Source organism: Enhydra lutris, unplaced genomic scaffold, assembly GCF_002288905.1.
Source record: "Enhydra lutris kenyoni isolate GAN:26980312 unplaced genomic scaffold, ASM228890v2 scaffoldscaffold17, whole genome shotgun sequence".
In the NCBI taxonomy this organism is placed as follows: Eukaryota; Metazoa; Chordata; class Mammalia; order Carnivora; family Mustelidae; genus Enhydra; species Enhydra lutris.
In genome coordinates, this window is record NW_019154101.1 from 41,594,730 (window position 1) to 41,609,946 (window position 15,217).

At 43.4% G+C, this 15,217-nt stretch overlaps 1 protein-coding gene across 1 annotated transcript in view; it reads left to right on the forward strand.

Annotated features, from left to right (window-relative positions):
* The window catches only part of LOC111147596 (uronyl 2-sulfotransferase), a 290,452-nt gene extending 282,405 nt beyond the window's left edge, over positions 1-8,047 (forward strand). Inside the window, exon 8 of the mRNA XM_022503723.1 lies at positions 5,056-8,047. Coding sequence (XP_022359431.1) covers positions 5,056-5,339 — 284 coding nt within the window. The 3' untranslated portion in view covers positions 5,340-8,047. The remainder of the gene's footprint in view (positions 1-5,055) is intronic.
* The last annotated feature ends 7,170 nt before the right edge of the window (positions 8,048-15,217 follow it).

Below are 15,217 nucleotides of genomic sequence, written 5' to 3' on the forward strand. Positions count from 1 at the left end.
TAACAGGGCAAACTTCCCTGTAGTCTTTCCATGGGAAGGTGATAATTTTCTACGGGCTCATGAAAGCTTCACTGGTTATGGCTTAGTATTAGTGGAAACCTCAACATGAATGGAGGTCCAGACTCAGATTCCAGCTCTGTTGATGATTTACTAGCAGTGTGACCCTGGGCAAGTCATTTAAGCATCCAGACCTTTTATCTCTCCCATCTGCAAAATTGGGGGTCAGAATACCTCAGAGGGTTATTGAAAATATTAAATACAATAACATGCCTATGGGCATCCTCCAAACCTCTAATAGGTGTCCGTGTCATTATTGTTTGAGTCTGACCTTTGCTTCTCCTCTCACAAAACAAAGCTCTAATTCTGACTATGACACCATCCTCTGGAAGTATTGCTAACCTTCCTTTGAAATTTGACAGCTCTGTGGAAAACAAAAGGGAGGGGAGCTGTAATCATTTCATATAAACTTTTGGTTTTGTGTCTACAGTGGTATGAAAACTAAGGGTAGAAGGTTGGCTGACACCACCAGAGAGTAAGGAAGGGGGAGGAGAGGGAGGCTAAGCCAGCGTCCAGGAGCATGACATTGAAAGGACAGGCAAGGAAAGAGGTCAGGCCATGGGGTGGGGGGGTGGGGGGTGATTTGAAAGGGAGCAATCAGAAGGAGACTAGGACACCATAGTGCTCATTCAATGTAGCCATTCCTGTAAAAATACTGGGACTGTCACCATCGCTTGCCACATCAGCTAATTAATGATGTAGATACACCTTGGTTCTTTCCCCTTGTGCTTGAATGATACGCTGTTACTTCTGACAGTTAATCTGCTCTGCCCATCCACCAAATGGCCCATTGTCATCTCTAGAGGAAAGCATGCAGGGCAGAGAGTTTGGCTGTGATGAACGAGGAGTAGCTTTATAGCAACTAACCCAATTACCTAATCCTAATCGAAGAAGGAAATGTGTAACTCCTTTAAGCTATCATGTTTTTAAATCTTCCAACATTTTACTGGTTTGATGTTAATAACCCTTTATAGCAAGTCAACATTTTACGTCCCAATTTATCTTGAAGACTCGTCTAAGAAGTTACCTGGTTCTAGGATAAAAATTCAGAGGACACTTTTCTTGGGTGGTTTTGTGGTCAGTGATTACACCTGATGGCTATTATTTTTAGGAAAATTGTGTTTCAACCCTGCAATAGAACAGATCCCACATGACTTATTTACAAAGATGTAGGCTCCACAATGCTAATAACTCCCTTGGGTCTGCCCCCAGGACAGGGTAGGAGGGCCTCCTGTTTAAGTTCCAGGCACTGTTAGCCCCTCTCTTTTCATAAAATATAAATACAAGGCCTTCTGTCTTTGCTGTTGCAATGTATATGACTATAGACTGGACCAGCAGGTAAAATAACTAACTCCACTATTTATCATTTATACCAGGGGTAGTACTTACTAGAATGAACAAGATATATGAAAGATTATAGAAGGAAATGTAGTCTTGATTTCTTGATTTCTTTAAGAAATGATTTCCTGAAGTCAGGGTCCTTAACAGATCCATAAATGCCTACGATACTCATATGTGAGCTTCCCCGTCTTCCTGTGCATGAGCTTTCATCAGGTTTTCAGGAGGGTTAAAAACCTCTACTTTGGAGTATATTCCCAGATCAAGCTTGAGTTGAGCACCTGGGATAAGCCATTTTTCTCCATCACCCAGAAAACTCATAGCGGAACATACGCAAAGGGTGTTATTAAAACAGTGCTGACTTTGTCACAGTTTTTTCTTATGAAAATTCACACAAGATATTTCTCTATGTTTTATAACTAGGAGTAGACGGCAATAGATTATTTTGGATGAAGAGCAGTTCACAATGTTAAATTCTCTGTTGGTTGTTAGAAAGTTTAGGGCCAAACTCTCAACCCACCTCCTGCCCAAGTGCTTAGGACTTCACAATGTGCACTTGATGATACTTTTTTAAAAAGATTTTATTTATTTATGAGAGAGCATGTGCGTGTGCACACAAGATAGAGAGCATGAAGCAGGAGGAGGGGCAGAGGAAGCCGGAGAAGCAGACTCCCTGCTGAGCAGGGAGCTCCGCTCTGGGGCTTGATCCCAGGACCCTGGGATCATGACCCGAGCCGAAGGCAGATGCTTCCCTGACTAAGCCACCCAGGCACCCAGATTTTATGTTACTTGATGTTGGAGTTTGAGGGACTAATAAATAACACCCATGTCCTCCAGCCTGGGTTCTTAACTAATAGAGAAATAGACACTGGAGACAGGTGGAGATCCAAACATTAGCTTTATTCCCAGCTCAAGCTAGGTGTGAGAAAGCAGCCATGTGTGAGAAGTGGGCTGGTCATATTCATCCTGACTTAGACAAACTTGCCCACCAAGTCACAGGCATGGTTAGAAGCCCTCACCTTCTCTGTGGGAAGGTGTGAGGTGTTGTCAGACAGACACACTCTTTCAGAGGGGATGGTCTCTCAACCCCTTCTCCAAAATGCAGAGATACCCCTCTGGCCCTGGTACCTGGCTCACCTCCCTGAAAGAGGGGCTGGGGCAAGAAGCAGGAGCAGTACTCTAAGGAGATCCTTCCAGATAGGGAGGTGGAAGCCATCACCCACAATCCCGAACTTCCTTCTGACCTTTATTCTCCCTTTGCCCAGTGTCCTTAGCTATTTAGCTCTTTGCAGCAGATATATTTTTGTAAAGTTCTTTACATTCTCTTTGAACCAGTTGGCCCAGATAAGTTAACTAGAAAATGTATTTGAAAATCACAGGAATCCTAATATTTTTTATGGTATGAAATAAGAAAAGGCCACAAAATTTAGAGTGCTTCAAGAGGAAGGAATTGTAGGAGTCTGGAAATAAGTGAATTATGTTTCTTGCGCCTTTCAATGTTGAACTTCAAATTCTTGTGCTTGCCTGTCTTTAATACCAGTTTTTTAAACTCTGTGTTTTAAAAACCCAAAGGGATATGCATATTAACATGACTCACCTCAGATTAGCTATAGTTAATATCCGCAAAGAAGACAGATAGATGTTATGTCAGAAACCCATTTTAGAAGAGACTATGCCAAATTCTTCAACCAAGATTCTAGAACTGATATATCCAAACACGTACTGTACCTTGCAAGACACTCAATTGGAAAAGCAATACCCTTATTTCAATGAGGCCATTATTCTTCTGCGAATTTTATTAGAATTGCTCTTGGAGGCTTCAGAAAGTATCTCGAACAGTCAAATTTGGTGACAGAAAGTTTTAGTTAAAAATAAGTTGATAAAATAAAATATCATGGCAAGTATTCATAATCTTGGGTTTGGCAATGGTTTCTTTACTCTAATACCAAAAATATAGCTAACAAAAGAAAAAATAAATTAGTCTTCATTAAAATCAAAAACTTTTGTTCATCCAAGTTAACTATCAAGAGACTGAAAAGACAACCTACAATTGTCCCCTCAGGAGGGGACAACCTCCCGAGGAAATATTGCAAATCATATACCCGCTATCTATGCAAACAGCCTATCCAGAACATACAAAGAACTATAACTCCACAATGAAAATATAAACAATCTAATGCTAGAATAGGGACAGGAGTTAAATACAACATTCTTCAAAGAAGATGTACAAATGACCAACAAGCACATGAAAAGATGCTCTGTGTCATTAGTTGTTAGTGGAATGAAAATCAAAACCACAGTGAGATATCAATTCACACTTACTGGGATGGCTGTAATTTTTTAAATTAAAATGACAATTATAGAAGAAGATTTGGGGAAATTGGAGTCTTCGTACATTGCCAGCAGGCATGTAAAGTGATTCAACCGCCGAGGAAAACCGTTTGGTGGTCTTTAAGAGTTTAACAGAGAATTACCACGAGCCTGCAATTCCACTCCCAGGTATATGCCCAAAAGAACGGCAGTCAGGGACACAAACAAGTACTTGTATACAAATGTTCACAGCAGCACTCTTCACAGTAGCCAAAAGGTAGAAACAACCCAAGTGTCCATCAATGGATTGATGGATAAACAGTGGCATATCCATACAATGGATGAATACCGTTCATTCATAAAAAAGAATGAAATACTGATAAATATACAGTGTGGATGAATCTTGAAAAGTTGAAAAACCTATGCTACCTGAAAAAGCCAGACACAGAAGGGCATATTGTATGGTTCCATTTATATGGGGTACCTAAAAAAGGCAAATGCATAGAGAGTAGATTAGAGGTTACTTGGGGAGGATTATAGGGAGTTTAATGTGTGCAGACTTTCTGTTTGGAGCAATGAAACAATCTTGGAACCAGTGGTGATGATTGCACAACATTATGAATGCAATTAATACCACTGAAATGTACATTTTAATAGGGTTAACGTTTTATTATGTATATGTATATATATAACATTTTTGTTAGGCATTACATATAAATATGTAGAACATTGTATATAGTCATTAATATAAAACTTAGCAGATTTTAGTTTTAACTGACCACAACTTTAAAAGCATTCAAAATTTATAACCGTTAACATTGTATTTTAAGGACTCTACCAGTTCTTCCTCTATTTTTCTTGACAAATGCCCTGTTGAAATAATGAAATGCAAATAGATTTTATATCAAGTTATGCTCTCAATAATGTATGTAAATACTGTAAAAGAAAAAGAAAAGAAAACAAGATGATTAGAAAGTGGTGAGAGCTTTTTGCCGTGCTTCCTCCTGAAAGTAAAGCCCTTGATGTGTATAGCAGGAAGTCAAAAGGGAAACCGGGTAGATTTTGCTGTTTAGAATTGAATAGTGGTCAAATTACATAATTCACATCCCATGCAAAGAGACGTTCAGATCATTTATGTTTCGTCAGCTAATGTTGATATTAACACCTAGGATATGGGGAAATCTTTCTAAATAGTGTGGGGAACCCATTTTTCCCTTCTATTCTTTGCACTCAGAATTTCATTCTCTAGAGCTGCCAGAATTAGGCACATAATGCACGGCTTCATCCTTCTTCCTTTTGAGCAAAAGCATTAGAGACAACTGCTCATGTGCAACCCCGCTTCTTTTCCAGAGCATAGGAAGCTTGGAAATATGACTGTGACCGTGAAGAAGACTGTCCCCTCCCCCGAGGCCGTGCAGATTCTCTACCAGCGAATGAGATACGAGTATGAGTTCTACCACTATGTCAAAGAGCAGTTCCACCTGCTGAAGCGCAAGTTTGGACTGAAGTCCCACGTCAGCAGCCCCCCTCTGAGGCCCCAGTTCTTTATTCCAACTCCACCAGAAACCGAGGAGCCAATCGATGATGAGGACCAAGATGACGAGAAGTGGCTAGAAGATATTTATAAGAGGTGATGCCAGCAGTGTGTTGCCTCCACTGGCCATGTCTCCCTTTTCCAGAAAGTTCTTTTGTCAGGGGGGAAATCCTTAAGGGACTAAATGGATGCTCGGCTGCATTAAAAAGAGCAAAACATTCCCACATGTTGGGGTCATGGGGAGATGCCCAGTTTTGCGGGTCTTACTTGTCTAGCGGCGTTGTGTCTTCCTGGCCCTTGGGTCATTTCCCAGGTACACTAGATGGCACCATCACGGGGCATCCCATCATAACATAGCTATTCCCTCTAGCATAATGAGAGGAGGGGGAGAAATAGAGCCTATAGCCCAGTAACTTATCATTTGTAAAATGACTTGTAAAAATATTACCTCAGTGGTAGGAAACATCCAGATGTACCTATTTCGGTAGAAATACAAAACCACTTCAGAGACCAGCGAATCCACTCTAGAAGGATCTAAGAGGAGAAAAGATAAGACTGGTAAGGACCTCAAAAGGGAGGATGCCCCTGGATGAGTAGTTTCCACCCCCATGGGTAGAATTCCGCCTCTGGTCCATCTCAGGGGACACTTTCACCAAGAGCAGTGTACTTATCTCTGAAAGAACGAGTCAGCTGGGGCCACATTCAACCCATCCAGAGCCTTGAATACCTTTCAAGGTCAAGGAACACGGCAAGCTCCATTGAGACACTCTCTTTCCACGCACCATTCTGACAGATTTCCAAGTAGCATAGCAGGGAAAAGAATTTGTTTGCCGTGTAAGGCAGAGTGTAGGCGAGACAGACCAACACTGGAGGTCACAGGACATCAGGAAAATGGTCTGGTTGTGTTCTTTGCACCCACTATGGAACATGTCTCTCCCCAGCATTGCTTTCACTGGAAACCCAGAAACCGTTAAGCTCTGGCATTTGACGGCTGTGGACAGAAGTTCTAAGCCTGACCACAGACGCTGCATAATCTACCAGGCACACCCCTGGCCCAATTGGGTCCCACAGTCACTGGCATCTTTCACCTTTGGTCCCTTGAGAGGTACCTGGTTTGAGTAAAAAAGGGGTCCTGAGTTCTACACAGGCTGTTGTAAAACTGCAGTCCTATTTCTTACGGAAGCACCTCTTTCCTGAGAACCTTAGTAAGACCGAAAGAAGAGAAGAAGCAAGAGCTTCTGGTAAGCAATGGCCTGGCCAGCTCTCTGAGTAGGTGTCTCCCCGCCAAGTGGTCTTCCACGTAGCTGTTGGGCAGTTCCTTTGCTCCAAATTTCCCTTCTCCCCATTTCTCTCCCATCATCTGCCACCTCTTCGTGATCCCGTGGGTCTTCAGATTCGGAAATGTTTTCATCTTCAACGGCTGCCTCCTCCCCCGCCCTGGATATACATACATTCCTGGCTGGATAACTGACAGCCAAGCGAGAAGCAGGGGTGCAGGTGGCGATGGGAGGCAGGATACTTGGGTCAGATTTTGTCTCCTTCGTGTTTTTTCCCCTAGAGCCAGCCCTCTCGGAGCCCTAGCAAAGTGTGAGTCAGGAACACTTAACAGTAAGTAAGACTGACTTTACACAAGCTACACATTTTCTACTTTGGAGAAACCAACAAATCTCTCTAGAGTTTTTTCTTCATTCACTAAAATTGGGCGGTTGCCAAGATAGAAAGCAAGTCCTTTGGAACCTGTCGAGTGAGCAGTAAAGCTACTTAATCGTGAGATGCACAGTGAAGGCTGGGACCACAGAGGCACCAAATCCAGCACTTGGCCACTGGTGGGCTCCTTTCTGCCTCAGAGAACTGGGGCAGAGTCATGCTTGAGAAAAATGTTCTTAGAAGAGGAAATATCCTTTGTCCTGTGGAGAGAGACAAGGGCCCTACCATTAGGCCTACCTTAAAAGGCAACGCAGAGAACAGCTGTCCTGTTAAAAACAAAAACAGGAATGACTGCCTGGTACAGGGTGAGGCATTTCTATGAAATTGCATCTAGAGAATGATAATTACTGGTTTACACACAGTGCAAGTTGACTCCCTGAACATAAAATCGAATCGGCTTCGTGGTCTGTGTCTTTGTCAGAACATTAGGACCACTGGCCATCTTAACAAGGCGTCATTCTCTTGGGAGTTCCCACGAGCCCTTCCACCTGAGTGAGGCATTTATGGCCAGCAGCGCTCCTGATAACATCCTAGCAAAAGAAGCTGACGGATTCACTTGTAGGGCCTTACTGTTATTTTGTCCCAACAAATAGCCTCTAAGTCCTAAAAGTCAAGGCACTCATCACTTTATTGGCACACATGACATTTCTTTGGCCCTGAGCCCAATGCAGTCTGTACTTCATGAAATATATTGTACATTTTACATAGTTTAATTTAAAAAAAATACATTTTAAGCTGGTTGATCTTTGACTGCCTTATTTATTATAACCTTTCAGCACATTCCAAGGTTTTAGTTACTCAGGAAGGAGTTAATTAAAATGATTTTTATTTTGGTCTGATGGATGTTTTTTAAAAGGAAAATTATTATGAACCTTCAGCCTACTTTCCTGGAGTGCCGTAAAAGTGCTTGTAAATCTCTCTCTCTCTCTTTTTTTTTTTTTTAAGAAGAAGAAAGAAAAAAATGGTGTTTGACATGTATGGAAATTCAAAAATATATATGGAACTGAAACATTAGCTTAGCTAAAATAAAAGCAATCTGTGTTTGAGATGAAGTGTTCCTTAACTTATTCATTATCCGTATAAATAAATGAATATAAATAAGTTGAAATTTTTTTTCCCATTCTGTTGATAGTTGGAAATAAAGTGCCTCCCATTCCTCACAGCACCCTCTGCCTTCTTCACTGGCCAAACTTTTTCCATCAAGGTGTGACTTTTTTAGAAAGATGTATTTTTTTTTTAAGACCATAAACTCTATTCTTATAATTGGATCACACCAAAAAAACTGGCTGAAAAAATGAACTAGACGTGAGGCCTTCATTCATCTGGGTGTGTGTATACAACCCAGAGCGGCTGACTTTACCCCCACGTGCCCTGGTCGTTTTCTTGTCAGGTGGGTCAGCAGAAGCCTCAGGCCCCAGATGGCAGGGATCTCTGCCGCACACAGCCAAAGGATAAGCCACAGCATGCCTCTTAGCACGCACCCTGATCTCTTTCTCCGACAGGTAGAGCCTCAAAACCTGGGTGATTCTCACCTCCCAAGCAAGCAGATTTGATCCAGAAACACTCTCCCTGTGAAATGTCATAGCTGCATCAAAAGGGACTTGCGGGGTCACCTGGGCAGCTCAGTCGGTTGAGTGTCTGCCTTCGGCTCAGGTCATGATCCTGGGGGTCCTGGGATCGAGTCCTGCATGAGGCTTCTTGCTTCTCTCTGTGTCTCTCTCTTGCTCATTCACTCTCTCTCTCAAGTAAATAAAATGTTTTGAAAAGGGGGGAGGGACTTGGAGAGAGTCAGGGAGTCCCCAAGCTTTCTAGCTGTCTGACACCACGTGCCAACTACATGTGGCTATTCTGTAAAAGGAAAGAATCAGGATCTTGGTACTAGATGAAAGAAAAACCTATTTCGGTAATAAGCTGCTTTAAGTAAGAGTCTGAATCTCAACAGGTGACAAGTGGTTACATTTATCATTTAATTTGTTCTGTAACTTGGTCACATGATATTTGGCTCCAAGTGATCTTTATTTTTCTTTTTAAAGAAACAACTTTTGCCTTTTCTTTTTTTAAGATTTTACTTATTTATTTGACAGAGAGAGACAAAGAGAGGGAACACAAGCAGGGGGAGTGGGAGAGGGAGAAGCAGGCTTCCCGCTGAGCAGGGAGCCCGAGGTGGGGCTTAATCCCAAGACCCTGTGTTCATGACCTGAGCTGAAGGCGGTTGTTTAATGACTGAACCACCCAGGTGCCATACCCTCCCACCCCCAGTGATCTTTAAAGACAAAAGTACTAAACAAACCCAGGTCATACCCCGCCCCCCACTGAGTTGTTGTTTGGTCTGAAGTTCTTCATAAATGTGCTGTCACCTACAAGTTCAGCCAGTGAACTATTTGACTTGAAGTTTGTGGCAAAATTTCTCAGAAGGCAGAGCGACAATCCATAAGCGTTCAGAACAATTGTTCTGTGGGTCAAAATTATGAAATTCTCTTTAAGTAAAAGTAAAGAGGATTTATTTTACTAAAATAACTTGCTTCACATCGGGTGATGAGGCAAATAATTTTTTTTTTAAGTATGTTGAATATCCTCCAAAAGAAAAGCCTGTTTTAGGCTAAAACCAATATTAAAAGTCTGTTAAGAAAAACACATAGAACTTCTTTCACAGGAAAGTCCTCGTGGCAGAGCTCAGTGTGTTAGGGCCATAGACTGTCTTAAACAACAGACGTTTATTTTCTCACGCTTCCGGGGGCTAGAAGTTTGAGATAAAAATGTCAGCAACATTGATTTCTCCCGAGGCCTCTCTCTTTGGCCTGTACCTGGGCATCTTCTCCCTCTGTCTTCGCATAGTCTCACCTGTGTGCGCCTTCACGTCTGTGCCCGAATTCTCCTTCTAGTAAAGACACCAAACAAATCGGATTAGCACCCACTCCTATGTCCAAATATAGTCACATTTTGAGGGGCTGGGTGTTAGGACGTCAACATATGACTCTTGTCATATGTCAGTTCCTCTCAGAACACCCAGATGATAGCAGAAAAGCTAGAGCAGAGCAACTAACCTCTAACTAGGAGAGAAGTGAGCCTCAAATCGCAGACCCCCTCCGACTGCAGTGGGACTCAGCGGTCATCTGGCCCTTGTCCTTATTTTATACATAAGGAATGGAAGGTCCAGACGCATACAAGACACAAATACATCACATGCTGACTTTTTCTATTGAGGCTTTAACTTTCAAATATCGAACAAATCAAAACTTTAAAATGATGAGGTCGCCAAAGTCCCTTTGCTGACCTAAACCCGGGATGGGAAGGATAAGGCACCTTCAGCTTCATTCTCTACCCCTGCCACAGGACACCGCCCCCCTGTGAGGCTCTCCTGGACATGGGGCTCATGGGACCCCCTTCCACCGAGGGACGCTCCAATCACTTAACTCCTCAGAGACAGATGTTGCAATAAACCTGTTTCATTTTAGATGTTTCTGTCTACTCAAAGGATTTGGGCCACATGTTGACCCTCTCAGATTATAGAGTTTTATTTCTCTTAAAAGCAAAATAAAGGGCGCCTGGGTGGCTCAGTGGGTTAAGCCGCTGCCTTCGGCTCAGGTCATGATCTCAGGGTCCTGGGATCGAGTCCCACATCGGGCTCTCTGCTTAGCAGGAAGCCTGCTTCCTCCTCTCTCTCTCTCTCTCTGCCTGCCTCTCCGTCTACTTGTGATCTCTCTCTGTCGAATAAACAAATAAAATCTTTAAAAAAAAAAAAGCAAAATAAAGATTCACATTCTACTTCCTGTAAGAACCTGCCTCAAAAATAAAGTCAAATACAGCCCATAAAACCAGTGGCAGGCGAGTACAGACTTGCCCCTGGGACCCCAAGAGAGTACCCAGGCCCTGAGCCCTCCCCAGCCTCTCCCCTCACCCGCCCACTGCCTCATGCACTAGAGAATTCCTTTCTGCATAGGGCAGGCTTGGCTCACAGCTCCCGGTACTTCTGGTTCCCAAGGCCCACAGGTGTTCATGGGTCACAGAATTGTGAACTGACCCCTTGTGCACTTTGGCTTTCAACTTGTCAACATGGGGATTCCCTTTAAAAAAAAGGGGGGGGGAAGGGAAGAAAAATCACCATGCAAAGGAAAAATGTGAGCTAAGTTTTTCCTTCGGAATCTTGGCGCGTGAGTTCAGCTATCTTCAATCTGGCCTTCGCCAGACTGTGTATGCTTGGAGCAGGCACAGAGCAATCTGCCTTCCGCCATGCAGCCAGAACATTCAGACTTGACCTGTAACACGCCTCCTGTCCTGGACGTGAGCAGAGACAGCCGGGAGGTCAGCCCCTGCAGATGCAGCATGGGGCTGTGAGATGCGGGTAGAGAAGCCACTAGAACCTGGAAGCAGAGCGGCTGGCTGGCTCAGGCAGAGGCTGCACACCAGCCAAGTCTCCGAGTTCACCTCCCAGCTGCTCTGTTTCACGGGGCGCTGGAGTCAATCCCTTGACCTCTCCCTGCCTGAAGTCAGCCCAGCTGGAAAATAGGAGGGCCACTGAAACCCAAGAGTTGCTTCTGGGATGAGCTTTGTCCCCACCCCCCTTCACCCCCATACGCTAAGAGAGACTAAGAGCCACAGTCCTTTTGGGGCTGAGGAATGTTCGTTCTCTCCACAAAATGCTCTGTCCTCAGAAAGAGAGCCTAGAGTTACACATAAGTCTAGATCCATCCATGCCCCCAATCCCTCACGTCTGCACGTGGGGCCACCTAACCTATGGATGAGTCCGTGGAGAACAGCACTTCAGAAATGTGAGTGGAGCCGGTAGGACTAGGCACAGTCTAGGCCCTTGTCTGTGGGTATTCTTATCCTGTGCCATTATCCAAGACAAACCACTTTACGGATTTCTAGTTTTCTCCAACACTCTCTTTGGGAAGAGCTTGCCCAGCTTGTGCGTTAGAGGAATCCTCTCTCACTCACAACTTCGAAATACATGCATCTTCCAACTTCTTTCAAGTGCCCTGCGTATCTGGGACCCTGTTGAGGACAAAGAGCCTCAAACAGCCATGTCAGTTAGTACAGGTTGTGCACAAGAAAAGTTTTCACAAATGTCAGAAACCCCATAGGATGGATTACTGTACTTTTTGAAATCTTGTTCTCAACATGGCATCACTGCTCTGACATTTTGGGAGAAGTCTGGTAATGATTTCGTGCGTTGATGATGTGTACGGTGCAGTAGATCCTTCTGACTCCTTTACAGGACTGTCATTAGGGGACTCTAAATCTTTTGGGTTACTAATTTTTCATTGATTACAAACTTCTTTACTGTCACTCTATTTGTTCCTTCTTTCAAATTTACCATCTCCTTTCCTCTTTTGGCATACTTTCGTATTTGCTCTCCATCTTTGATGGAAAGTTAATGAAGTTCTAATTCAGTGCGTATTTCCAAAAGATAATTCATGAACCAGGTCTGTGAGATAGGCATGAAAAAAAAATCCTTGGGTTAAACAAGTTGCAAAATGCTTTAGCTCAAAGTGTCGCACATTGAGTGGTATTTTAAGAGCACACTAGGGGTCTGGAAAAATACTGCAGTTTTTTAAAGTCAGCTTGTCTAGGGGAACCTGGGTGGCACAGTCGATTAAGCATCTGACTCTTGGTTTTGGCTCAGGTGACGATCTCATGGTCGTGAGACTGAACTCTAACTAAGCTCAGCACAGAGTCTGCTTGGGATTCTCCCTCTCCTCCTCCCCTCCCACTCATGCTTTCTCTTTATCTCTCTCTCTGAAATAAAGAAATGTTTCTTTAAAAAAGAAGTCAGTTTATCTTCATCGAACCCCACATTTCTCAAAACTATTTGTCATGAAACCTTTATTAAGTAAGGCCCATTAATAGCGGTGGAACTAGCATCCTGGTGATTACACTTTGAGAAACATTGCTTTCATGTGTCATCCCCCCCGCCCCCCGTTGGCAGAGTTGCTTTCCTTCTGCTAGGGTTCAATGTATCCAAGTGGTCTATGTATCCTGCTTAAGGAAAACAGATTTGCTGATGATTCACATTTTGATAAATAGAAGGGAAGGCAAATAACATTTTTAGTGAAATAATGAACAAGGAATCATCTTTCAGTTTTGCTCATGCTCCTTAATTACATGCATGTCCCCACTTCATGAGAAAGTCAAAACTCTTTTTAAGGTAATTTTTAAATACTCTTTAATATATTTGGATGCCTCGAATCCATTCACGGCTTCCATCAAGACTGGAGCTCAAATCTGATTGGATAAAGAACATCTGCCCCATTTTGTCTGTGGTTGGTTCTGCAGGAGGGAGCAAATGGAGGCAACATGGAGATTTCAAATTGTTCAGGTAAGGCTGACAGCTGGAGATAAAAGCGCTCGGCTCTTGAGCTTGAACTCAGCCTTTGCACACTGGGGTACCTGTGTTGTTCAGCACACTAGGGGGAGCCGGAGCCCTAACATTTTCCTCAGGAAATCCAAGGTCTTTCTAAACATAATTTCTCTCCCACACCTGCCTATTTTCCTTCAGTGCTTTAGAGGAGTATGGCCCAGAGAGCCGTCACAGTGGGTCTATTTAAAACACAACGTGCCCACTGTGCACACAGCATATTATCTTTCCGGAGCTCTGTGACCTGCTCCCGTGTTGTTGCCATTATTTTTAAATTACAATAGTATGTTTAAAACCGGTCTTTGTCAGATCAGATCTTCTTTCCTGGGTGTGTTGTATAATCACAACATGACTGAAGTTCTGATTTGATCCTCTGCGGTAGCCTCGGGTGGTGACCTGACGGTCATAATGACCCTCAGGCAATACCATGACCTCCGCCATAGACATAGGTAGAGACGGGTACAGTGAAACAAACAAGGGTGTAGGAAGAAGTTAAGAATCCCATATCGCTCCTCAGCAAGGCAGTCCAAAATAGAAAAAGAGTCCAATAACTCTCAAGTATTTCTAATGTATAAAAATTAATTGGCAGGCATAGGAGCTTAACTCTGGAGAAGGTGAGAGATCAGTGAAGACACGAACAGGGAGGAGGTTTCATGTAGAATTTGTCTCCCCTCCAGGGACAGCAGAACTTGTATAAAAAATAGCAGGGCAGATCTAAAGCACAGCAAAGATCTGACCTTGCGGCAGATCTACAGGAAAGGTATTCTACCCTGTTTGTGTAATAAGAAAGTCCCCATGAACCTAAATAACGAACCTGTGATCGCCCACTAAGTGACAAGGCCAGGATGCATATCCTGAAAGGTGAGATAAAACTGAGCCTGACAGCCAAGGATTTTTAGAGGAAATTGTTACTTTATTCTAAGGACAACGGGGAGCCCTTTAGTCTTTCCAGAATAGAAAAGAAACCCGAGGAAATCACTTTTTTTTCCCCTAAATCAATTAGTAGGTGAGCTGATTACTCTCCCTTTGCACACCCAGAACTCTCCTCCATTCGCTGCCCTTCTTTGCAGGCTCTATCTCCTGAGACCCTGAGCCCTGTGAATTTTATCACCTGGGGTCCCTGCCTACTGTCCCTTAGTTCGCTTTGCCCAATGGCTGGCATGCAGAAAATGGGGCACATCTGAGAGGAATCCTGCCTCTGACTGTAGAATGGGTGAAAGAAAGCAAGGCAAAATTCTGTTAGTCATCCCCATATGTGCCGGGGGGATGGATGGGGGTTGGCTAAGAGACTGGAGAAGAAGGGAAGAAGGCAGAACTTAAAGATGGCTCCACGACTGATTTCCACCAATTGGAAAATAGTGTTCCCCACAAAGGTACTCTGTGAATATTTGTTTATTTGAATGGACCAAAAGGATCTAAGGGAAAATACAGCACTAACTCAGGTATGTCCAGCGTGGATAGAGATGCAAGATGTAAATGAGCAATAGGGAGAGAGAGCTGCCCTCATGAGCAGAGGATTCCAGTTTGAGACGTGTGGGTATGCTGGGTCAAGTGAGCTTGCCCATTCCTTCCTGGATTTCATTGTCCTCAGAGACAGGGTTCCTAACTGGCATTACATCAATCTCTTTAGCCCTCTATGTGGCCACAGGCAGCTGGGACTGGGTCCCAAATTCCCTCCAATTGACACCCGAGTGCTACTATACAAATCTAACAATATTCTAGATGTACCATTATATGAAAAAAAGGTTAGGAAAACCAGCTCTAATTTACTCTACCCAAAATATACAGAGTTTTGGGGTTTGATCCCCCCCCCCCCAACAGGTCTTTTCTTTCCAGGTCCTGCAGTTTCTTTTTTTTTTTTACACTAATTGTTTTCTGACTTCCACGTGAGCACATACAGACATCAGAGCACT